The 27,785-nt window shown below is 41.5% G+C and overlaps 1 protein-coding gene across 1 annotated transcript; it reads right to left on the reverse strand.

The window, feature by feature from the left end:
- Positions 1–13,807: 13,807 nt before the first annotated feature.
- adrb1 (adrenoceptor beta 1) lies at positions 13,808–16,080 on the reverse strand. Its single transcript, XM_033610937.2, has one exon. It carries the CDS (start codon positions 15,905–15,907, stop codon positions 14,711–14,713), a length of 1,197 nt encoding a protein of 398 aa, XP_033466828.1. The 5' UTR covers positions 15,908–16,080; the 3' UTR covers positions 13,808–14,710.
- Positions 16,081–27,785: the final 11,705 nt, after the last annotated feature.

The raw sequence follows: 27,785 nt of genomic DNA on the forward strand, positions 1-27,785 counted from the left end.
GTAGCCGCACCTTAAAGCATACCCTGCTTTATTGTGTATTTTTCTCTAAATGGAGACATCACTTACAAAATGAACATTATATTATACCATTGTACCATAAACCCATCAAGAAAATGCTAACTGAGGTAATAAATCAAGTAGGAAGTGGGTCACTTTCTCATTGACATCTACTATACGCATAGGGTCTCATTTATGAAATGTTTGTAAATCTGTGAGTAGATTGGCACATAAAAACCTACTCTGGATTCATGAACGCTGCAGAAAACTCGGATTTAATAGTAGGCATGTGTGAATGTTCATGAATGCCAATCAACTGTAAACTGACAGCGCGCTCCCACTTGTCAACAATTAGCATAAATCCCCGCCCAATGAACAGCCAGTGACCACCCACCATATATGGAGGTGATAATTACTATGGGCAGGTGCACCCTGTCGACCTGGAAACATGAAGGAAACAAAGAAAGAGAAAGAGAGAAAAAAAACTTTATTGAGATTGAAGTTTTTGAGGTGAAAAACATTTTATTTTCTTCTATTATTAGTAATGTGACAGGGACAGGTGAATCAAAGGCCTGTAAGGAGGCAACAGGTGCCGTTAACTCCGTGTCCTCTGTTGTAAGAACCATCCAGATAGTTAAACAAAAATGGTTCGACATGAAATTTGATGCAAAAAACGCACAATTACACACAAAAACAGCAGCTATAGGAAGCTCTTCCCAGATTCACCAGCTGCCCGGTGTGAGCGGAGACAGACGTCGAATTGCTTTCCCACGTCCACAGGTCTTACTAAACCAAAACTCAATCTGAAATAATGTTTACATCTCCCATGTCGCTTCTCTGATGATTAATTAAACAAAAATGACATGCAGTTTGGGGCTGTGGTGCATAAAGAGTGCAGAGGAGGAGCGAGTTGGTTTGGCATTTTATTTATTCACAGAGCAGCCCTTTCCAGTTTTGTATTAAGTCGATTTAAACAACTTGTTCACGTTTTCAAGAACCCTAATCTGATGCTTAAATCTGCTAAACTAATTTAACTAAATATGTTACATGTCTAATCTCTTGTCATCTTTAACATACGTGTTTCAAAGGCATCTTTGTATTGTGAATATAACGGAGCATGACAGGAAATAAAACTGTAATGTCTAATGATGACGAGAAATATTTCGTCAGAAGTAGATGTACCTAATGTTGAAATACATGTAAATTTCCCTCTGCGAACAGTTAACACACAAATTCGTTCTGCTCACGTTTCATGAATGAGACCCGTAGACTTTTTGCAGCCAGTGGAGTCGCCCCCTGCTGGCCTTTAGACAGAATGCAGGTTCAAGGCACGTCAACAATGGCTTCATGTTTCAGACCCAGAGACTACATTCACTTCTTATATAAAGTCTAAGGGAGTACATCTGTGTAGGGGGAAAAAAGTTGTGTAAAGCCTTTTGTGGCTTCAGAACTGCATGAAAGCTGATAAATTGCCTCAAGTGATGTCACTTGAGTCAGCATTGGTTGGGGACTGTGAGTTAGAATAGAATGAGCTCACCAGACCTCTGTACTCTTCATCTTTGCTTGAGGCTAGCAGCTCAAGGCTATGTTAGCTGCTACTAGCATAACACACCAGGTTCCTCAACCAAGGTTATTCAAGGATGACTGGGTCACAATCTCTGACCCCATGGGAGCTATTAGGTGTAATACACGTGCAGTGTGACAGGAGCTGCAGTGTTAAAAGGAATGGCATCCACTCAGGTGCACTTTGCACTCAGCCTGAGAACATTTTCTTGGGATGCTCCGCTTATGAGAACGAAAACAGACGAGATGTGTTGCATGTTAACATTTAATTCGAGTTCCCAAGTCTTCTTTCTCACACCCAGAAAGTGTAGTAATGACTTGCAGATTAATTTAACACAGTCTGCATTTCACATGTTTTTATTTTTCGTGTAAAATATATTCAAGGTCAACTGAGGACGCCTCAGTGAGCAAATCAATCATCCTCTGTTCTATGATGGTGCACCAGCTGTTGAGCCTTTCAGCAAGTGCAGAACAGATTTTACTTCTCACGCTTGTACCCCAATAATATGATGTAATATAGCACCTGGATGTCTCCTCTTTTTAACCTCCTGTCAACAGTTGAGTTGCATTGTGGGTAATGTAGGTGCTAGGTTTTGACAGGAGAGTGCATGGAAGGAAAAAGATCTTCGCTGCACTGCTTCCTGTGGAGAATTTAGTGCTTCTCTTTTGAATCAAAATTTTGTTGAACAATACCCAGTCAGCCTGTCCATCTGCACACATCATGCATGAGCTCTCTCTCTTTCCCACGCACACACATGTGAAGACACTGAGAAACACCTACGGACCAACTGATAGCACCTGTCATAAAACAATACATAATTTAGCAGCAAAACAAGACACTTGATTCCTCAGACATTCTCGTCACGTATGAGTGAAATTTCCCATTTTCTCCGCAGGCACGGCGGCACACAGGTTCAGATATCCAATTCAGGCCAATGGTTACTGACAGGCTATTTTTAGCTCCCTGATAAAGAATTCTCCTATCAGCCTAGATGACCACCCTTGAATTCATAAAGCATTGCCTGTGTCCTTTAGACGCAGCGGAAACCATGACAGTGGCTCACAAGGTGCAGAGATAACAAGCCTGCTCTGTTCTTGTCAGTCTGTGTCTGTTTACTCCGTTCTGAGACTGGCACAGCTACAGCTGCAACATTAAGATAAAAACATCTGAATATGGATGGGGCTCTGTAATGAGAATTATTACAGTCCACTTATTGTCTTTTAACTTAAGTGTTTTGTAATGTTGCGAACAAAAATAGACTTTATTTAATTAGGAATATTCATGCATCCATCTGCTCTATCATTAGATACCATTAGAAACATCAGCCCTCCCACGTGTGGAGCATCTCGGTAATGCTCTGATTGTATGCCACTCTCCTGCTCTGCCGTCGCCTCAACCTCTAAATTGAAAAGGGTCATTTTCTCCACCGGTGTTGTGATACATTAACAAATTGAAATTATGTCATGCTCATTCAGATTTGTAATGAATGGAAATATGTGCGGGGCTGCAGGTTTAAGCAGAGCGCATTCATTTTGTGAATGGATTTATGAATGAGATGTATTTTGTTTCATGCTCAAACCAGAGCTCAGAAGCTGTCGCCTGTGTCTTTATGCTGGAGGCGGACAGTCGCTGCCTTGGATCGGTGCTGAGTGCAAAGAGTCAGCAACAAAGGCAGCACCTGAGCCTTGAGAGTGATGAAGGTCTTTAAACAGGCTGTGTTCAGCTTCATTGCTCTGCAGTGGTTCAAGGTAACTAAGTACATGTATCCAAGCCCAAAATACGTTTTATTTCTTTTTAATGCTGCTATCCCTCTACATTTCAGAGGGAAATATTGTTCCTTTTACTACACTATATTTACCGAATGCAGCTCTTTGATGAAAATATTAACCATTTGCCTTGTTATCTAATTATAAGCACCAAAATTTAAGTATTATTTATTAATTTGGCTGACTTTAAAACAGTTTAAATGAAGCACAGAGCAAAAAATAAACTGTTAATTAAGGGTATCGTCATGATTTAAGTGGAGGACTAATGCAAAATATTATTGTATTACTGTCAAAAGGGTTAATTTAAAGGAACTAGTGTCATGTGGAAATGAAACCATGTGAAACATTTAACACATTTAAACATTTTTTCTTAAATTCTGATTCATCTGTTCTTGTTTTTTGGGGGGAGGGTTTGCGTTTGATTGATTTGATTGAGGTGTGTGTGATCAACACTGAGGCAGTAAAGTTTGAATATTCATGTTTAATATTAAGTTCACTGATAAAATATAAATAAGAGGTAGGATTTGATAAGTATTCGCTTCTTTCTACATCCAATTTTGGACATGACTACTGTTAACTAATGTTGTTTACTGTATAGGTTTAAAGGGGTAACATGGTTTTTTTTTCATATATTTATTTATAATTTTATTGTATTTATAGTTTTATTATATTTATTTTTTAGCATGTTTGAAATTAAAAAAAATAATCTAAACCCCTCACAAAAAAATAAATTATTTAATTCAATTTCCCATTACAAAAGAAATCAAGGATTAAATAAATGTACCAAAAATGAATAAAATATGTTTAATAAAACTTCCTCTCCCATTAATTGTCACAACCCCTCAGATTTACCATGTGACCCCTTGGATACGGCCCGACCTCAAGAATGAAAACTACTTAACTGTATATAAAGTGGCTATAATGTAAAATAGTTTTGTATGCATTGATGCATCAGTATAAATCTAATAACGTCATATATATATAATATATCAGTCACAGGGCCATTTTTCTGCAGAATGAGAATTTTTATTTTTCATCAAACTGTTGTTTATTCAGGGAAAATTGACTGAGCATTGAGTGCTTTTACAGCAGTGCCCTAAGTTCACATTCAATGGGCTAGAAGGATAAAAATATAAAATAGCAATCGCAATAAAATGATGAAAAAAGTGCATAAAAACAAATAACTAGTAGCAATGTCTACCAAGAATGAAAAACAGAAAAAAGACAAAAAAGTTAAATAACAAGAATAAAGTCTGCCGTAAATGACTGATACATAACAACGCCCCTGTGCATTTGCACTTACATGTCGCTAAGCACTTCTGTATACCTCTGCTTTATCTTTTTGACAAGCTGGTCTAAAGGTGCGGGAGATCTAATGCACCACGGTGTTGTTTTCCCGCTGGGGCACAGTGGCATTTACGATGAGGGGTAAAAACCCCAGTATCAGTTGGCGGGCTTGCAAAAGGGCACTTTCCCCCTTTTAGTCTCAGCCTGGCCTTACAGAGGGCTTTGAACACTCTGTGAGGCCACTCGTCACGCGTGTGCATGTCCACCTCTTGAACCCCGATGTGTGAAAGACTGTTAATCCAGCAGCCAGGACTGTTGACAATATTCGTTGAAAGAAAGAGGATTTCAAAAGGCTTAGAGGTTTCAGTAAGACTAAAGTGCAAACATCTGTACTTCAAAGTGCTTGCACGTGTGATAATGGTGGTCAGATCTCTGCAAGCTGAAGATAACTTAGAAACCCTGGGGTTAGAAGTGAACCTCATAATAATGCGTGCTTTCATCAGTGTGCTCAGCCTGGGGACTTGAAAGAAAACTTTGTAAGAGTTAGATGAGAAGATCAACATCACTCTCAAATCTGTTATGTAACATGTGGCTGGAGCCAGCAGCCAATTAGCTTAGCTTAGCTTAGCTTAGCATAAAGGCTGGGAACAGGGGGAAACAGCTAGCCTGGTTCTATCCAAAGATAAGCTGTATATAAACACATGAGGTCACTGCACCTGACCAGAAAATCGTTTGGCACACAACCCTCGTCAGGTTCTTGTTTTGCTGACAGAGGGCTGACCTTGGCCAGCTCTCCACTGTGGGAACTGCCCATTGGTTCGACAGCCCATTGGTTTGACATCCCATTGTTCCGACCATATTAAACTCATTGTTCCGAAGTCCGTTCCGAAATCATCATGGTGCCCTGTGGTTAAGGTCTGGTTAGGTCTAGGCACAAAAACACTTGGTTAGGGTCAGGAAAAGATCATGGTGTGGGTTAAAATGAAAAAGAAAGTGACAAACACATAAGCCGTGAGCCTGCTCCGCCTCAAGCTGATCGCGGCGCACCATACGCCCGCCGCGAGCCGTTCAGCACCGCGGACAGTCGGACTAATGGGATGTTGAACCAATGGGCTGTCGAACCAATGACATGGACCCCTCCACTGTGCAGCACCATGGTCAGATAGGAGCAGTGCTCATTCTGCGATTGCCGCTGGTAGTGCTGTCACAGTGGCATAAGGTAGTTACAATGGGCCCCATTGCATGCTAGCTAAGTTATAAGGCACACACACACCAATGGGAGCTTTGCTACTTTTCTTATCTGTCAGTATGTTACACCCTGTGCTGTCCCGGTGGTGGGATGGTGTTGCTGTGGAAACATGATGGTCACCCAATTGTAGCCCTGGTGAGAAAGGGGCTTCATTTTGATCCGCAAATCCCCCTTAGAATTGTTAACCATGTTAGCAACACAAGTCATGATGGCACAGCTAGTGGTGCTAACAGAGCTAACATACTTAACAATGTTTTCGGCAGGTTACCAATTAACATTTAACTGACATCCTTACTTTGCACACAGCCAGGCTAGCTGTTTCCCCCTGTTTTCAGTGTTAATGCTACGCTATGCTAGCCATATCTTGGCTATAGCTTCATGTTCAACAGACGGGTATCTTTTAATCTGACTCTCAGACAGAAATGTTAAACTACTCCTTTAATGACTATCACTTTTGGCACACGTTCACATCCTGTACACAGAATCTGACGCTGAATCATCAGCTTATTGAAAGGTCAAGACTCGTGAGGTTGGCACCCCGTAGTTACAATTTGGAAAGACAGTCGGACTAGGTTTTTGGAGCCGCAGTGCTTCAGTGTTCAGACTCTGCCAAATGTATCGAGTTTGGAATGAGAAACCAGTGAGCCAGAGAGAAAACGCCATAACCCCTTTTGCTGCATTCTGAATAATAATGTTTCTAAAGGAAGTTATGTAACCCAGTCACGCTGAGTTCCATACTTAATATTTCTTTAAGTGCACCAACATCAAATGACATTATAAAAGATGCTGAACGTGACTGACCATATTCGCCCCGACAGTCGAAGCGAGCCAAAGCACGGCAGATGGAGCCCACTGAGCGCCAAGTTCACATGGGAATCCAAACAGATGGACACATGAAGTGTAGCACCTGCTTTTGGCACCACACCTCGACGTTCTCAGCGTGATTTAGAGTGGAGAGAATCACAGGGGAATTTAATCTTACAGGGTTACAAGGCAATTATTAGCCAATGGAAGTTGAGTTTTATCAGTGTTTGGCATCAGGGGCATGTGCCAGCTCCAGGGTCTCCGCAAGTTCATGGTTGTCATTTAGCTATGCTGTACATTCATAAATAAAATGTGAAATTCTTTTCCCCTATTAGCTTCTAAAATGACCCCAAATCCACCATGTTTCACACACACAGATATATTTTATTGATGTTAACTACACTTAAATTAATCAAACAAAATAGTTTAAATTATTTAAAAGTGGCTAAGGTGTGCAAAGGTGGACTTGTATGCTCCTGTTGCATGGAATTAGCACATTTATTTGGATCTGATAATGTTGTAATCATTAGCAATCAGCAGTAATTACCTCCAGGTGCTGACATTTCTGGTTTACAAAAATTCGTTTTTGTACTTTCTCTTCGGTACACCCTCCCCTCAAACCACTTCTGAAAGAAACGACAGCATTGCAGTGCCTTTTAAAGTATCAAGTTTGTAATCATATTTCTTTGTACACGGCAAATCAGCATTTACAGGCTTAAAAATTATCATGAAGCAAATGTGGCTTAGAATCAATATCACAGTAGCGTTTAGGAAGCAGATTATTAATTCACAAAGACGTCTCACAGTCTGAATGTCTTTGATTCCCCTTTGATGATTTTGATGTTTGTGTCGGTCTTTAATCAAGTACAGATGGCAGTAGGCGGCGGTTGGCAGAGACAACATCCATGATCTGGATGTCCATGTAATAGCTGAATGAAACCTCACACCTGTTGCCTGAGAGGATCTGAAAGAGCTCCAGACACGCCTTTTAAGTCTCTGTGCAGCACGGACCTGGTGATTTAGAAGGTCATGGAAAAATGTCATTCTGTTCTGTGAAACCACGTTTGAATTAGTTCGTTGGTGCATTAACGTCTGGGAATATGGAGATTTCATGGGGAATGATTGCACCTGGACTTGCACCTGGTCTCGTGGAATGTCTCCAAAGTCCATGTAAAATGACCAAATTTGAACAGGAGCAAATGCAATAGAATTAAAGGAACAGTTCCACATTTTGGGGAATACACTTATTATTTACATGTCCTTGCAGAGAGTTAGATGAGAAGATTGATACTGTGCTAATTACGTGTCTGCAGCCAGCAGCCAGTTAGCGTAGCGGGGGTAAACCACTAGCCTGGCTCTGTTCAAAGGGAACAAAATCTGCCTATGGCCTGGCCATAGCAGTAACTTCCTGGAGTCTCTGCTTGTTGCCTGGCAACGACTCCCAGCCAAGAAACAGACGGGCACACAAGTCAGTGAGTAGGATTTTGGGGGATATATTGCCATGTTGCACCAGCATTTTTCTACAGTAGCCCAGAATGGACCAAACCAAACACTGACTCTAAACAGGGCCATCGTGTTTTACCGTTAGCCACCATAGTTAGCAGCCCCTCTGCAGTGAGAGCATTGAAAAACAGATTAGATTTTCCCAAACCAATCACTAGAATCTGCCTGAGGCAGCTTTCACATCAGGGACCCAGGCCTGGATCTGAGATACGTTGACCCCAAAGTCCAGTTTGTTTGATTAACACTATGCACTGTACCTGGGAACAGTACCAGACTGTACTGGAATCCACTTGAAAAGGTGGTCAGGAGTATGATTCATGTGTACTCCAGTATGGTATGCATCAGGTGTGATCACCAACTGTTCCAATACACCAGTGTGCGCTGCTATTTAAGGCACCTGCAAGGATTTTTACACTAAAGCCTCTGTACCAGATGGCAGTGCAGCCTGCTGTGGACAAAGCCAGATCTTTGCTATCTTTGCTGCTGCCTTCAACCTGCAGCTGGAGCTCTGGCAGGATGTGGAGGGCTCTGGGCCCAACAGCAGGAGTTCCTCCTGCGTCCAGGTGCAAAGCTTTGCCAGACTGCTCCCTGCTAATGACGGTTCCCAGGGCAGCAGTGTCCATCTGTGGTGTCCTTTTCTACACTGTAGTGCAGCAAAAATGTCACATAGATGATGACACAATTGTTCTGGGGAACGGCAAGGAAGTGAAGAGTGGGGGCAATCGTACGCAGGCATGATACGAATCAGTCATACCCAACGTGAAAACTTTCTGACTCTAACTTAATTTTCAGTCCACACTGATGTGTAGCCATGCAAACATAACGGTTTGCCAGGGTTTTAAAAGTGGAGCAAAGGGGATATTGAGAATGGTAAATGGACTTGCGCTTGTAATGTACGTTTCTAGTCTTCCAACCACTCAAAGCGCTTTTTACACTATGAGTCACATTCACACAGTGGTGGCCTTGTTACTGTGCAAGGTGCCACCTGCTACACAGCGTTAACACACTCACACATACCAATGGAACAGCCATTGGGAGCATTATGGGGTTCAGTATCTTGCCCAAGGACACTTTCACATGTAGACTGGAGCAGCGGGGATTGAACCACAGATCGTCCAATTAGTGGACAACCTGCTCTACCCTCTGACACACAGCCACCACATGTCGACTAAGCTCGGCCTCGGAAGCAGCATCTACCTTGTCTTTAGCAGTTGCCAATGTTTTTACGTCTCATTGGTTCTGCTAAACTGCTTGACAAAGCTTGACAATGGGGTTATTCCCACCTGTGGTGCTGATTGGCTAATCATTAGTCCCCCCGCAGCACTCATTGGTCTTTTTTATTTCAGCTCAGAAAGAGCTGTTTCATGTCACAGTGCCAGATGAATCAGTCAGGTTGGTGGAGTGGGTAGACTCCAAAGTCTGGACCCAGGAAACTAGAAACTACGTCTCTATCTTTAACTAAACAATCTCGACTGATAAATAGCACTAGAGGAAAGAAGGAAATTATGTGTTTTTGATTTTAGGGTGAACTGTCCCTTTAAAGGAATGACTACCAAATGCTCCAGTGATACACATCAGATGAATCACTGAGTCATAATTCTGAATGTAAACTCTGTGTTTATCAGCAGTGACCTCCTTTATCGCAGAGGTCGCAGTGATATCAGTTAATCTGACTCGGACCGGCCAAAAGTCCACTGATACACACGCAATTTGGAACAATTACTCTTGAAGCTGCTGATTAGCTCCTCCATCTGCGAGCCCACGGCTAATCTGCCCAAACACAAACTTCCTGCCAAACAAACAATGTTTAATAATGAAGTGGGCCTTTGCCAGAAGGCCATCAGTGATTCTGGCTGCACTGCTGTTGTTATTTGTCAATTTTTTGATTCCAAAAGCTGAGTCTCATTCACACACATTACTCCAGCCAATCATATCTAAACAATGTTCATTAGCCAAAACAGCTGAGCTCAGTTCCATTCAGTTTTTCTGGTCTAATTGAAATGTGTGACTCGGCCCTTCTGGGAGAGCACCATTAGCAGAACACATCATCCTAATGTGTTTTAAAGACGTCCAGCTTAGGGGCTAATTAATATTCCCCTGAAAAAAGTGGAAACCTCTCCTCTCAGAGTCACTTCATAACACCAGCTGCCATGATGTTGACTAAAACATCTTCTTGAGGCTTTCAGAGAGAGGCCTGTGGAAAATGTAAACAAACAGCATACTCAAGAGGCTCCTGCATGAGACTGTACGCAGCTGAGAGCTGGAAATAAAACAAAACAAACAACATTTGGCCTAATTATAAACAAGAAGATACATTCATTTGATTGTTATGTGAAATCTAAGTGAAATCTACTGTACTTTTTTTGTGGTTATGGAGGGAAATTTGTCTGACAACCCCCCCGATGACATCACTATGACATCATCCATTCTTAAAGCCCCCCTCCAGTATATTTTGGCATTTTTTATTTTATATTTTTGCTTTTCTGAGTCATGTTGTAACAGTGGCCAGCACGGTGGTGCAGTGGTTAGCATTGTTGCCTCACAGCAAGACAGTTCCTGGTTCGAACCTGGAGTGGGGTGCCAAGGGTTGAAGATATTGACTGCTGTCTGGAATAGTCCATGGGTGGTGTATGAGCCTCATTGCGTTGAATTTGCATGTTCTCCCCGTGTCAGCGTGGGTTTTCTCCAGGTACTCCAGCTTCCTCCCACAGTCAAAGGACATGCAGGTTAATTGGTGACTCTAAATTGTCCATAGGTGTGAATGTGAGTGTGAATGGTTGTCTGTCTCTATGTGTCAGCCCTGTGATACCCTGCCTCTCGCCCAATGTCAGCTTGAATAGGCTCCATCAACCCCGCGACCCCGATTAGGATACGCAAAATGAATGAATGACTGTTATTTGGCCACGCTGTCTGCCAAATATTTTTTGACAAATAACTTAATTTTGTGCTCAAAGTTAAAGATAGAAGGTTGTTGCTAAAACGGGAAGATGAGGTATGATAGTACAAGCTGCAAGTCATATGCCATCCTCCAAACTTGGGCAGGTGTACCCATCTACCACCCCTTCCCCTTTGCCCTATTTGGACTTCCACCACTTGACTTTTGTTGATGTCCCAGCACATTTCCCCATGATGCTGCTGAGTGCTGTAAACAATGCCAATGACTGGTCACGTATCTAGCTTTTGTCGTCAGTGTCTGACGCCGGAAGTCACTGAACACACGCCAGTTTTCGACGACCTTGGAGTGAGACCAGGTTGGTAAAACTGTTGACTGGACACCTCGAACTGCAAACAAGGTCAATTATAACTCTTTTCGTGAATTTTTAAGCCAGCCAAGAAAAGTGATTTAAAAATCTGTCACGTCAGCACAAGGTAAAGTCTATGGGCTGAACTCGTGAGCGGAGCGTAAGAAACACTACTGCACATACTCAGTGGGCCACATATTGCTGAAGTAAATGTGGAAGCAAGAAACTTAATTAGTGTGTGCGCCAAGTGAGCAATTGGAATGAAAAGGCGCCATCCTGGAGTCCCAAATCCAGATCTAAAAATACATCCATAAGTAGCAGGAAGTGGAGACTTCTTGTGGATCTTGGTCTTTAGTTTTTGCATCCTTATCGGATATTAGAAGTCAGGGTATTTTGGCCTATGTTGCACAATCTGTCTCATATGGATCCCCCAAGTTTATGGATGTGCAATACTGGATCTCTGGAGTAGATCCTTCAAGTTTTAAAATAGTGGATTGGTTGGAGATGTTAGAAATCACACAATTCTTTGTATTTTATGATGTCCAACATATTAAACTGGGGTAAAATGCACCTACAAGTACTTACATTGAACAAATTCACTCCTCTAGTTAAATTTGAATGTGAAAAAGCCACAATTATTTAAAAATGTAATCAATAGAAATACTGTTTTTTCTGAAATTGATTCATGATTGATTCATCATTACCACAATCCGAACATAATTCAGTTGTTTCAGCATTTGAACTGTACACTAACGCACGTGTTCACATGTGCTGTATGAATGAACCTTGATCAGGGTTCAACTGAGAATAAAGTTAGTTGAACTTTTAAACAACTGATGGGAAACCATATTAATCCACTCTGCATGAATGTGCATAAAACCCATTGTTTAAAAATCTGATTTTCATGGCTTATCTCTCCAAAGATGCAAATCAGGTTCAGCTGCTCTCAGCAGCCTCAACCAGCACAAAGGCTTTAACACCAGGTGGTAATTATAGCTAATATATACTGAGGCTTCGAATGATAAAAACTAAAAAAAAAACAAAAAACGTGCAAAATAATCACTAGCAAATGTAGTCATAATCATAAATACAGTTAACAAATTGCCATTATTATTACCACTAGCTCTAGTATTATGATTTACTGCAATTCTGCGTGTGGTTTGTCCATGTGGTGTTGCCGTACCCCAGCAGAAGTCGTTGCTTAGCTGCTGTAGATACGTACAATAAATGTCAAACACTTTACTGTCGCTCTATTTTATTACTTTAAAAAGTGGGAAACTGGAATGTAATATGACTGTTAGGTATACCACTGACATGATAGTTTTAGGCAAGTGTTAGAGTACCGTAAAAACCTCATAAAAGTCTGAAAAATGTCGTTAAAAAATTCATAGTCATGTATGTCATAAGAAAAGTAATAAAAAATGTCCTTGTATAATATGTCATAAAATAAAAATTACATGCTGGCTTCCTAAAATGGCACTCAGTGATCAAAAAAATCTTAAATGGTAAGCTTAGCTGTAAATTGTAACATGGACTTTTTATGTGGTTACACAGGATCCTTTTCATGCGTCTCGCCAAATAGTGACGCGCGAAATTCAACAGGACGTGTTTCAGCAGAGTTCAGCAACAAAGTGTTTTCAGCCGACATAAGTTCCTTTGTCATACTTGTTTTTTGATCACTGAGCTGTCTATGTAAGTCACCAAATCTAACCATATATCATCTTAACAACTGTCTTGTTGCCTAAAACTTAGCGCCATTTTGAAATATGTAACCAACTCCCAGCAAGTGTTAGTGAGGCTTGATAAAATTTCGACCCAACAGGGCGCATTTTCTTTGTTTTTGCACTTTAAACTGATGCTCATTTTGAACTCATGTCCTCAGTTAAATGAAATAGTTTGTATTTTTAATTTGTCAGGTATCTTATTGACATGGTTTCACAGTCTTGTCAATATTCATAAATTCAAAAACTCTCGGTCCGACCATTGCCTATCCTTCCCCCTGATGTAGATGGAGACTTGTAGTATACAGACAGAATTGTATTGAATTAATTGTGTAAAACAGACTTTTCCAGCAAGTGTTGCAGCTATACCCTCTACCTGTTACAATTAACCCCAAATTCAGCCCAATATAATGTGCCAAAGTGCATTAAAGATCCCCCCGGGCCCCCTTAAATTCAAGCTGAGCCCCCAGTGTCCTCAAATCCTAGACACGCCCCTGCCTCTAGATGTCCTGTTGTTGACATTTACACACATTTATTTTCATCCCTGTAAATTATTTGTGAATGAAAGAAAGTAAACAGGATGAAAGAAATGATTACTGCAGGTTGATGTGGGTTTCTGTGCGAGCTCAAACTTCAAAAACATCACGAAATTCCAAATAAAGCCCAAACAGTAATTAACAATGAAACTTCCTTTTATTTCACAGGAGTCAACACACCACCTCACAACAGCATGTAAAGCTTAAATGAGAAAAAGACAAAGAGAGAGGCTCAAATTCCTCACTTCAGTACTAAACACCGCATTATACAACAGTATACTGTACAGAGGGCGTGGGAATCCGCCCCACATTCACTTGCTTCAGTTGTAAAAGACGGCGCGGAATAAATACATTATCTTACATCAATGTTTAATATAAACAAATACCTGTCGTACAAATTGCACTTACCGATAGCTGTGAGGTAAAAACACATTGTGGGCACGACATGGATACAGTACATCGCTCATGTCCAATGCTTTTTTAAATAACAACCAGTTCATTACAGTGCGCCTGAGCGGTCATTTTAAGAATGGATTGTGACCCATAGCGAACTTGGGGTTAAGGTAAAGGATATCCACTCCCCCTGATTAGATTATCATCCTCAGCATAGCGCAGAACTGCTGATCTAATAAAATAAAAATAAACAAAAACAACAAACAGGAGCGCGCGCCCTGTAAAAGGAGCGTCAATTCATTGAATATAAGCGCAGCACCCATTATGATTGATCAGATCCACTTGAATAAATTTGTCAGGGTCATTTTTTTTCAGCAAATTGGATCATCTCTTATACACTGAACTGTCCTGGAGAGGTTTGCTTATCTCCTAAGGAGCATTGGTCCTGATGCGTTTGTAAAAGTATGGCTTTCAGATACATTTCTGGTGATGTTTGACTTCTGATGCAGATATAAAATCGGATCTATCCAAGGTGCGACTGTTGCGCATACCTTTCCCCTCCAAAAAGAAGCTCAACTCCCGCTTTTATCACCATCCTTTTTCTCCAAGCTGTTGTAATCCACCATGATAAAAGTTTTAGTGTCTCCTTCACAGCTGTGATTCAGAGTGAGACAGCTTTTTGGTCCCCACCAGGCTGCTGTCACTGTTGTCCAACCCGGCGCAATCTGACCACAGCCCCAGCGTGCCGGGCTCCAGAGCGGACACGAATCCTCCGGAGCACCGGGACAGATCGCAGGAGCTGATGTGTAGCCTGCGGTCGGCTTGCCTCGGGCAACACAGCAGCCTTTTGAAAGCTTTCCTAAAGTCCGGACTCCGGCAGTAGATGATGGGGTTAAAGGCTGAGTTCACGTAGCCCAGCCAGTTTAGGAAAACGAACAGGTCCTTGTCCACCACCTCTGCGCAAAACACCCGCATCACGTTGACTATAAAGAAGGGCAGCCAGCACAGGGTGAACGTCCCCATGATGATGCCCAGCGTCTTGAGCGCCTTTTGCTCCCTGAGCGCCAGGATTTTAGATGGCCTCTTCTTGCACTTGGAGGTGAGTCCGGTTAAGGTGTTGTGAAACCTGCCCTCGCACTTGTCGATCTTCCTCAGCTGCATTTTCGCCTCTCTGTACACGCGGGCGTAAACAAATATCATGACCAAGAGAGGAATGTAAAAAGATATGATGGATGAGGAGATGGCATATGCCCTGTTGGTGACAAAGTCGCAACACTCAGGGTCCTCGTAGCAGGCTGTGTCCACGCTGTCTCGGGACCAGTGCATCAGGATGGGGAGGAAGGAGACCAGCCCGGAGATAGCCCACACTACGCACACCGCCGTTTTGGCCCGAGCTTTGGTTAACAAGCTTTGGTAGCGGAAAGGCGAGGTGATGGCCACGTACCTGTCTATGGCGATAACGCACAGGGTCTCGATGCTGGCTGTGACGCACAGGACATCCACGGAGATCCAAAACTCGCAGAAAAAGGAGCCATACAGCCAGGAGCCGCGCACCTCGAGCGCAGCGCCAAACGGCACCACCAGCAGCCCCATGATGAGGTCCGCGCTCGCCAGGGACACGATGAACACATTGGTGATGGTCTGCAGCCTCTGCGTTTTGGCGATGGCCACGATGACCAAGATATTCCCGAACACAATAGCCAGGACGATCAAACCCATCACCAGGCTCATCCCCGCCATCCACTGCTCGGACGCGGCTGCAGTAGCGGAGTCCGGTGCGTCCGACGCCTCGCTCCCCGTGCCATTCTGGAAGTTCACCGGCGAGGACGCGCCACCGTCCCCCATGACGGGCTGCTGCGCTGTGTGCGGGACCAGGTCGAGTTCATCAAGGCAGTGCAAGGCAGCCTTTCCAGTGTGTGGCTGTCGCACGAGCCACAGCTCTTCTCCCGTCGCGCGCCAACTCCATCTGGATTTTCTCTCTCGCTCTCAGCTTTGAGCGAGCTGCTGCACCGGCCGGTACAACAAAGCAGGCGGTGACATCACCGCTGCTCAGGACCAATCAGCGCAGCTCAGCGGACAAATTGTCCCATCAATGAAGCAGGGAAGCAAAACAACACCTGAACCTCACAAATTATACATTCAGTCTCATTTTGGTGTCATGTCTTCAGGGGCTAATGCATGAATAAACGACACTTTCACTCAGGAAGAGGAGGACATGTATGGCAAGCAGCTCTCTCACCACACCAACCTGTCTGTGACTGCTATCTGGCAAAATCTGCCAAAATCTGCCAGTCCTTGCTACAAGAAGCCAAACATGGAAATCCACCATGCCATTAGGAACCACAGGGATTTCAATATTTTCATCACTTGCCATCACAAACAAGATTTGTTTTCCCATTTTTATATTTTTATCACAAAGAATACATTCCACTGCTGTGAGGTCAGGTCCAACCAGAGATCTGCTCCTTGCACCACAGCAGCTGCATTACATGAAATTTCTTAATCATAAGATAACCAGAAAACAGGGTTTGACCAACAGCCAAGCAATGCAAGTATCCAGGCCAGGTCCAGGTCGTTAAAATCTATGTAAAACATTAACCAAGATGATTTATTATCGACAAGATAAGACGGGAGCTGAGAGTTATAGGTTTCCTTGTTTTTATCAGGATGTCAGCAAACTGAAGAAAGCAGCCACTGAGGCTGAGGAACATCAAACTGACAGACATGGCCTCATATACACCGGCTTGTTCAAATAAAAACAATGTAACTGCATAAAATAAGAGCTAAAAGCAAGGCTGAATTATTGAACAGACCTACCGAACACAGGTCCAACAGCCCGAAGTGTTAGGGAGCCCCCTGGTCTTCACCTGCACACAAAATGACCACAAAGAGATACAACAACAGACAAGGGACAAAACAGCAACAAAGAGACATAAATCAACCAATCAAGAGACACCAAAATACCATAAAAATATGCAAAGGGGCTGCAAAGAGACACAAAATAACTACAATGAGGGACAAAGCAACCACAAAGAGACACAAAATCATCTCAGAGATGCACAAAAAGATCACAAGGAGATGCAAAGGAACTGCAAAGAGACAGAATTACACCCAAAGAGATGCAAAGAGACACAAAATAACTACAAAGAGGTGTAAACCAACCACAAAGAGACACAAAATTACCTCAGAGAAACAGAAGACCACAAAGAGATGCAGAGAGACACAAAATAACTACAAAAAGGAAGAAAACAACAAAGAGACACAAAATGACTACAGAGAGACACAGACCAACTGCAAATAGATACAAACATTCCCCAAAGACACAAACCAGCCACAAAGACACACAAAATGACCTCAATGAGACACAAAAAGACCACAAAGAGGGACAAAACAACCACAAAGAGACATAAACCAACCACAAAGACACACAAAATGATCTCAATGAGACACAAAAAGACCACAGACAGATGCAAAGAGACACAAAATAACCACAAAGAGGGACAAAACAACCACAAAGAGACAAACCAACCACAAAGAGCCTCGAACCAACTACAAAGACACACAAAATGACCTCAATGAGACACAAAAAGACCACAGAGAGATGCAAAGGGACACAAAATAACCACAAAGAGGGACAAAACAAGCACAAAGAGACACTGCATTACCTCAGAGAAACACAAAAGAGATGCAGAGGAACTGTAGAGACACACAAAATGACCTCAAAGAGTCACAAAATACCTAAAAAGATATGCAAAACAACAACAAGAAAAGAGGCAAACCCACCTCAAAGTCTTGCTCCTATGTAGGAAAGGTGGTGGGTCTTTTTCAAATCTGTGCCCTGGTGCCCATTGTCTCATAATCATGCCTGAAAGACACATTAACAATGCTAGAGACAGAAATGTTGTTACACTGAAGTAAAAGTGTAAATAAGAAACCTTCAAAAGATGACATCATGTTGCCAAATTGAGCTCCTCAGAAATCAACACAAACATCAAAATGATTGCATTTAACATCATTCATTTAAACACTGATGTTCATGCAGTAAGTTCATTTTGAAATGACAGCAGCCCACATGTGCACATTCCCTGTTCGCCTTTGTGAATCAGCTGACAGAAAAGACTTCAAACATGAAAACAGAGAGAGACATGTTGATGACCATCTGTCAAGTGAAAGCATTTGCGCCGCCCCGTGAACCACACAGAGTGCACACAAAGATGGATGACACCGCACTGTGTGTTTTTTCTTATACGCTCATTATTAGCATGCTTGTTCTTGAACCTGATGACCCAGTGCCAGAGGCTGTGACACAAGCTGACCCAACATAACAAAGCCCCACTTAGAGTGTCATCACCATAGCAGCATGGATCCATACCTAAGGCACTCACAGCCACCTACATGTTAGGAGCAGGCTGAAATAATAAGTACTCTTGAACAAGTAAAAAGCACTTTGTAGCCTTGTTAAAATGTGTTCTAGTGCTGTATAAATAAAGTTTATGACTATTATTATGAGCTCCTGAGAAATGCAGATCTTCAAATACTTGTCCAGAAAGGTTGGCTCAGAATTGTCTCAGCAACAGGCTGCTTTTTCACACAGTACGGAATTGGGAGCAACCTAACAGTTGGACAATATCCAGCTACATTAAGTGGGTTAAGTGTCTTGCTCAGTGGCACCTGAGTGGTGGTTGTCTTTCTACCTGGATTCAAATATAACAACAGTTTTCTTCACTTTAGTTTATCATTTACAGTATAGCCAATCTTATCTTGTACAAGTCCATTCAGAAACACTTTTTTGTCCCTTTTGTTGATGTAGGTTGGTTTAGGGTGAGGTCTCGGTAATTTCCTTTTTGCTTTGAAAATCCAATTTTGCAAAATCGATTCAAAACTGAATCGTTCAATTCAGAGATGTTGATTACACTGATGTTGACATACATTAGCTACAATGAGCTCTGATGGTGTGGTGTCCAATCCAACTGCGCACATTTCCAGTGTAGAATCTTGATTATACGTAATATACTTAAAGAGCATTTCTGGCGTATTTATGTGAAAAGGCACATTACACTTTTGCTTTTTGACGTTAATGTTATAAAACACATGATTGAAGTGTGCATGTGCATGCATGCTTTAAAAAAAAATTGTGTTCACAATGAATGGGGAGTAAAAGCACTGCCTTTCGTTTTCATACTCAATGCAAAACTGCTACATTTCTCTTTGTAACATATTAACTATTTAATTAATACACAAATTAAACATAGAAATCACAAGAATAAACAGTAATATTACAAATAAAAATGTATTTCATGAAATATAATTGGTGTATAAAAATTTGAGAAGTATAGCTGCCCTACAAATCCACCAACAACTGTTTGAATCCTGCTATGATGCTACACTGTAGTGATTACATGAGACCAAATGTAGCAATATTCCAGTTTATGTCATTCACATTATGAGTAACGAGATGTGACCCTATGACAAGCCGTTTTAACATTTAATCGCTAAGTCTGACTATCCGGAATTACCATTATAGATATCTATAATGTCATTTTGACTAGTAGTAATGTCATTGTGACTAGTATGAATTTTAATTTAAGATATCTCTAACGTCATTCTGACTAGTCAAAACTGAATTACAGATATCTATAACATCATTCTGACTAGTCAAAACTGAATTACAGATATCTCTAACGTCATTCTGACTAGTCAAAACTACAGTTACAGATATCTGTAATTCAGTTTTGACTAGTAAGATTCAAACTATTTTTGCCATTCATGTGTATGGGGTTTGTCATTATAGATATCTACAATTACATTATGACTATCTATAATTCCAGTTTGAGATATCTACAACGTCATTTTGACTAGTCATAATTCAGATGCAGATATCTACAATATCATTTTGACTAGTCATAATTCAGTTGCAGATATCTACAACGTCATTTTGACTTGTCATAATTCAAATTCAAGATATCTACAACGTCATTCTGACTATCTGAAACTCAATTCAAGATATCTAGAAAGGACCATGTAGATATCTTCAATTGATGATAATTAAAGATATCTTGAACTTGAATTATGACTAGTCAAAATTAAATTGTAGATATCTCAAACTGGAATTACAGATATCTACAATTCAGTTGCAGATATCTGAAATAACAATTGTAGATATCCGCAACTACATTGGAGATAGGCCTATCTATAATGACAAACCCCATACACATGAATGGCAAAAATAGTTTGAATCTTACTAGTCAAAATCTAATTACAGATATCTTGAAGAGTTTTGACTAGGCAAAATTATGTTGCAGATATCAGTAATGAATATCCAGTCTAGCGATTAAATGTTAAAACAGCTTGCCATAGTGACCCTTCCTATTACCCTTATCCTAACTTTAACCACCTGTCTTTTAACGGAATACTTCAAGCTAACATTAACCAATCGCTAATTTAGCATTAGCATAAGTAGCAAGATGCAGCCTTCCCATTGCCCTAAAGTTTACCTCGAATTATGGAAGCTTACTTTGTTAGCACAGCAAAGCTGGGTGCAGCGTGCGTTCAGTCAGGTTGCGGTAGGTGGGCGTGCATAGTTTTCTACTCACTCCTCCACAGCTCCGCCCTCTCGTTCAAAAATGTTCATATATTTTCATGTCTGGGTCCAAAAATCCAAAATGGCGACAGCCAAAATGCCAAACTCAAGGCTTCAAAACAGCAGTTTACTAACCAATGGATGATGTCACGGTGGCTACGTTCATTATATTGCCCTTAACCTAACCTCAACTACCTCTTTTTTAATGTCATTCCTAGCTAACATTAGCTAATCGCTAATTTAGCATTAGCATATGGAACAAGATGCAGCCTTCCCATGACCCTAATCCTAACCTTAACCACCTCTATTTTAATGTCATACTTCAAGTTAACTGTAGCTAACTGCTAACTTAGCATTAGCATATGTAACAAGATGCAGCCCCCCATTGCCCTTTTCCTAACCCTTACCACTTGTCTTTTAATGTAATACTTCAAGCTAACATTAGCTAATCGCTAACTTAGCATTAGCATAATTAACAAAATGTGACTCTTGACATTACCCTTGTTCTAACCTTATCCACCTGTCTTTTAATGTCATACTTAAAGCAAACATTAGCTAACTTAATCGCTAACTTAGCATTAGCATAAGTAACAAAATGCAGCCTTCCCACTACTCTTACCCTAACCTTAACCACCTCTCTTTTAATGTCACACTTCATAGCTAGCTAGCTAGCAAGAGCCTCAGATTTATTCTTAATAATAGCATACAACTGATCTATAAAGCAAACAAACACTTTTTTGTTTTCCTAATTTATGTCCCGAGCCGTAGCTAATATGGACAACACTGATGAGTGTTAAATATATATGTAAAATATGTGATAACCCCAAGTATTTACATTTAAATTTGACTACTTTTGGCTAACAAACGTAATTTTCCTACTCACCTGTTTACCATGTGTGCATTATTGTAAACACTGAAGCTTTAGGCCAACAGAAAATAGAAGAGATTTAGTATTTCCCCACCATGGTTTATTCCTGGTGTGGGAAATTAAATTTAAAGCTTTTATTTTGGGTTTTGGGTTGCCTTGGGAGATTTTGGTTTCCCAACCTCAATATTTCCACTGCCCTCAGTGGTCTCCAGCTGTGCTTTCACAGAGATTTCTTGGGTAGAAAGCAGTCCCAGTGAAAGCTGTTCATGGTGAGGTCTGTGGAATTGTCCAGACTGATGGGTACATGTGTTGCTGCTGAATTTTTAATATGTCATTTTCATTGCTGCGAGTGTCTCAAATCGAATTCTGTTCACCTTCATTGTGCTCAGAGGGGCCAGAAATCCTGACAAATAAAACCAAAACTATCTGCATGCACAGATGCCCATAGAGGTAAGTGAGAAAATACGTTTTTTCTTGTAATTTGGGTGAACTGAACCTTTGGGGTGGTGATTTGAAGCAGAGCTAAAGTTTTTATAAAAAAGCTGTTAACTCAGAAACATCGCCTTCAAACCCTTGAAGCAGTTTCTCAGCTTTGCAGGAGTGTTGATGTCTCTCAGAGGCTACATTTATGGCATTTGTTTCTCTGTACTTTTACATTTTTGTGCAGCTGCTCCCTCACTTTCACAAAAATAAGTTAAGCAAAGTGCTCTCGACACACTGAGCAGCAGTTCACTCCCACATATTTTCAAACAAGTTTTGCATGCTCGAATAAAGGAAAGTAGAGCAGGTTCAACTCAACTTAAGCAGCTTGACCTCTCCTGTCAACACCAGCGTTAAGTCAAAAGTCAAAGTTGATTTTTATCACTTGAAATGATGCCTTCTATTAATAGATTGTTTTTCTAAGCACAGGTGAGACTGGTGGCGAGCAGTACAGGCAGACTAACTGGTATGATGTGTTTGGGTGAACATTTTCCGCAGCTCTATTCATCCTAAAACCTCTTCTTCCTGCTTTTTGCATTCCTCCTGCACTGTCACAGAAGCTTGAAATATGGTAATAATATTTTATCTCTTCCACAGATATGATCTTAATGGGGCCCACTCAGCCAGAATGAAAAGCGAGTACATTTTCCTGTGATTAAAACTGTGTAAAAAACATGATTTTACCCTTCACTAAACCTCCATATGGTTTCAGCTCCTAAACAAACACCCTGCCAACATCATTGCATAACTCAGGCTATAATAAACTCAGTCATCTAATTTTTAAATCACTTTTAATGAACAGTTAATCATAAACAGGTCAGTAACAATTAACCAGTGTCAGCCTCATGCATCATATGAGCATCATAAGAGGCACAGGAGGTACAAGCCCTTAAGAAAGCTTTTTTTGTGCTGTTAATAGGAGCTGTGTGCCGAAGGAGGCTCCTATCTGATCACTCAGATACAGAATCCCCATGGCTTACGTAAGGGATTTGCTTCCTTGTAAATCTGTTATATCACCATATAGGCCGCCGCGGCAGCACACAGAGGAGGTGCCTGGCTCCTGGTGACACCCCTGACCTGTGAGAATCTCCACTATGTGTTAGCATGCTCCCTGGTGATGCTGCTAGTGTGGCACATGTTAATGAGACTGTGTTTATCTGTGCGAATGGTCTCTGGTAGTGAAGACAGAGGCCAGAATCACACAGAGTTAATGACGCTGTCAGAAGGACAGCGAGGGAAGCAGCCAAGGGGGGACGATGGAATAAGACAGAGGGCAAAGATACACAAGGAGGAAGAAGTGATAATGGCTCCTCTTCTGCTTCTCTCTCTGTATTGGGATTTTAAGTAATTATCTCATCCGTTGCCACAGTCATCCTCTCATAGTTAACAGCAGCACTTGGCCGGTAACTTGTGGCGTCAGACACTGATGGCGCTCAGCAATGTCAGGGGGGAATTGCAGTGGGACAAGAACGTAAGTTAAGGCGGCGAAAGTCCAACAAACACTGACCTTAACCCTGGAGAGAGGTGTTCGCGTCCCATAAGATTCTAAAGCCAAACCCTGTTCTCCTAAACCTTACCAGGCACTTTTGTAACCTAAACCCAATCATGTGTGGTTGTTGTTGGAGGAAAAAACGGAAATTCGCATTGTTGTACGACATAGTACGTTTATTTATAAAATCATAAACAGGCAGAGCTTGGCGCGGCGTACCAGAACGTCAAAAACCAACGTCGTATCAGGACGTGAAAGGTCCATGACCAAACGTCAATATGTAACAAGGTCGAAGTGAGAATGTGTTGACAGCAAAGACCCACTGTCTGACACTGACACACTGTGAAGACATCAGAAGACATCATCAAGACAGGACTTCCCTAGAAGCCAATTGGCTGTTGAAACAGGTGATGTGCTTTATATTCTAAAACCAGCTGCTGATGACTTTACAAGCTGAGTCGCAGGTGACACCATCAGCCGGCTTGAGTCGAGCTGAGAAACGCCAGTAAACCCCGCTGCAACTTTTCCCTGCTACGTTTTAAAATGGTTTCATCCCATCGTGAATCTGTGGACTGAACTGGGTTTAACAGCTCAGCCGAGGAGGACGCCATTTATTTTTACATCTCACATGAGTAGATGCACACTTCCTTCTGCGTGGTGATACAGTTGACAGGTGTAGTTTGATAGAAAGAAAATAATTCCTATATAAAACTGCTCACAACAAGGTCTGTGGATTATCTTGAGTAACCAGAGGCCTGTACTTTGAAGCAGGATTTGGAGTTAGACAGGTAACTTAATGGTGTTATTGTTTTCCTTTTGGCACTCTAAGCACCACAAACCAAATGCCATCTAGTTCCATTATATTGGAGAGAAGGCAGAAGTCTCTACGGCTGATATTTCCAACACTCTGCACCTCGCACCAAAACAATCTAGACTAATAAATAGCACTACAGGTAAGAGGAAAAATATGTATTTTTCATTTTGGGGTGAACTGTCCCTTTAATGTTGTAAAGGTTCAACTGTGGTCAACTGCATCTGGAAATATTGGCAAATCTGAAGATATTACATAAATGACTAATCAGTCTTTAAACATTCAGGTGTGAAAAACATTAGCTATGAGCGGATGACTGTAGCAGCAGATGAGATAATGACTTTGGAAAAATGTATTTTTAGTTTGTAATGAACTGTGCCTTTATTCATTAGTTTGATTTAATTGTGTCACAGTTTATGCCCTACTGATTGGAACTGTCCATCTTTGATGTTCTGCAGTAACGTGATCGATGATGACTGATCCTGTTATTTGACCGTGATGTGTTTTTCAGGTCATTCTGCCGTGTCACATGGTATTATGTAACCTGACTTGTTGTGGTGGCTGGTACTGCTTTAGTCCTTGTGAATCTGTGTGTGTGTTGTCATAGGGAGATGTGGTCCTGGTGACAACAACTGTGGTGAGAACGACCACAGTGGTTCCAAGCATGGGGGCCAGAAGAAGGGGGGTTGGAAGTAGGGAAGGTGCCTTTGGACAAGAAGAAAAATACTGAACAGCGTTAGCCTTATTTTTCAAGTGTATTGTCCTCCATCACCTCAGGGATGCTGATTGATAATTGATGACTCCTCCTAACAAACCTCACAGCCTTGTCATCAGAGAAGGAAAAGCATGGGTGAAACTGATAAGATTAACGATGGCTCACCTTCAGTGAACTCATGGAATGTCACGACTGTTTTTATTTACACCTGTGCATTCCCCATATGACATGACAAAATGTCTGCTGTGAAAAAGGTCTATTGTTCTGTATCTATTTCACCGAGACCTGAGACAATAAGGTGCTATGAATGGTGACATTTAGACAGTTCTTTGGTGCCAGCACCTTTTTGACTTGTGCTGGTGTTTGCTTTATTAATAGCTGTCTCCTACAGTATTGTTATCAGTGTTTCAGCTCTCAGGTGCAAAAAAACAAAATCAAAAGTTCCTACAAGCTAATATTTCTGATTAAAGTAAAAAGGACTCAAACAATCACCTTCATTTTTAGCCCAGAAAAAAAAATCTGTGTGACATGGTGGTGCAATGGTTAGCATTGTCACCTCACAGCAAGAGAAATCCCGGGGTGGGGGGTTTGAACCCCAGTCTGTTGGCCCGTCTGTGTTGGGTTTCCCTGTTCTCCTTGTGTCAGCGAAGGTTTTCTCCGGGTACTCCGGCTTCCTCCCACAGTCCAAAGACATGCAGGTTAATTGGTGACTCTAAATTGGCCGTAGGTGTGAATGTGAGTGTGAATGGTTGTCTGTCTCTATGTGTCAGCCCTGTGACAGTCTGGAGACCTGTCCAGGATGTACCCTGCTGTCACCCAGTGTCAGCTGGGGTGTTGTACCACAAGGTATATTCTCTGCAGTTGGCTATTTATGATTATTTGGTACATTAACTTTGCAGCTTCGGCAATGAAAGCAATTGAATCTCTCCACGGACCATTTAAGTCTCTATTTTCTTTTGAGACCGAGACCTTTTTTGGAATTGGAATACATTGTTAGCCAAGCTAGGCAGACTTTGGACTAGCTGCTGCTATTGAGGTGACTCTGATGACATGAATTTAAATGTTAAAAAACAATCTTTCATACCCATGCATTTTGTTTCTGTCCTGATCCGTAACCTCTTATCCTGTTAGGGGTCACAGGGGGGGCTGGAGCCTATCCCAGCTGACATTGGGTGAGAGGCAGGGTACACCCTGGACAGGTCACCAGACTATCACAGGGCTGACACATAGAGACAGACAACCATTCACACTCACATTCACACCTACGGGCAATTTAGAGTCACCAGTTAACCTGCATGTCTTTGGACTGTGGGAGGAAGCTGGAGTACCTTGAGAAAACCCACGCTGACACAGGGAGAACATGCAAGCTCAGCACAGAGGGGCTCCCCCAACTCCAAGGTTCAAACTAGGAGCCTTTTGCTGTGAGGCAACAATGTTAACCGCTAAACCACCTTGCCACCCTTTTGTGATACCGAATCAAAATCTTGTTGGCAGCCTGTAAAAAAATTGTGAATGAAATATATGATAAGGGACTGTTAACCCACAGGATAAGGACTCAAGAGGAGTTATGTTGAGAGAAAAGGACAATGTTAACATGTCAACAAGATGAGAGACTGAGTCACTGACTATGTTCCAGGGATGAATAGCTTTTGAGAGACAGGCCAATCCTGACCTTTTCATATATTTCCATACACGTATTTTTTTCCCTCTACCTTTTGTGATATTTTGTAAAAGCAATATAAATCAAGTGTTGAGAAAACAATCTTCATTCAATTCCATGCATATTTTTTGTCAGAGGCTATAAAAGAGCTGTGTGCTGCTCTGGAGCCACAAGTTGCTCATCCCTGCTCTTCGCAGACTGAGATCAACTTGACTCTTGACTTGACCTGATGTGTTTATGACCATAACTTAGCTGAACTGCTCATTATTTCAGTTCTGATCTGCAAAAATGAGGGTGATGTGGTAAAAGGAATGAGACAAATATCTGAGGTAGGCTAACATAACCTGGCGTTGGGACAACCTCATGAGAGCTGGCTCATTAGGGAAGCTTCTGATAACATCTCACATAGCAGAGCTTCAGTCGTTAGATGTATGAACATATTAAGTGTAGTTATACAAAGTGACCTGGTTGTCAGACCCTGAAAAATGTCATATAAGAAGAATTTGTATGGAATTACAGCAATGATCTTTGAAGAAAACCTACACACACACAAACCAGACTTAGATAAAAATGCTTTATTAGTTTACTCTGTTGCATTTTAAAGTGCAGCACTGAGAAAGAAGATGGAGAAATCAAGTGAGAAAACAATATCAGGGAACTTAATGCCCACCAGCAAGCTCATTACTGCTCATTAAAAAACGCCAGAGGGATATCAAAGCTGAGAAAACATGCTGGCAAAGCTTTGCAGTTCATTGGAAATAAATAACTTGTGGGAATAAAACATTTCTCCCATTACAGAAATATAGTTATTGCTTTTGATGCCGTTTATGTGTCATCACATCCACGCCATCCGTACAGTAACACCCCTTGTTGCAAGGCACTTGGGCCGAGTGCTCCAAACCAAATAAAAACTGACATTCACAAATATGTTGCGAGACGTGATAACAGTCGAAACACTCTCAGACCCATTTCTGACAACAGCTCAACACTTTGGAAACCAATAAAAGAAAACGACATCAACACATTAGCATATTATGGCATGTTTCATAACATAATACACAGCGTATTATGGTAACATTATTAGAGCAACTCTTTTTATTATGTTCTCTTTGTGGAGCAA

This window comes from Epinephelus lanceolatus, chromosome 21 (genome assembly GCF_041903045.1).
Source record: "Epinephelus lanceolatus isolate andai-2023 chromosome 21, ASM4190304v1, whole genome shotgun sequence".
Taxonomy (NCBI): Eukaryota; Metazoa; Chordata; class Actinopteri; order Perciformes; family Serranidae; genus Epinephelus; species Epinephelus lanceolatus.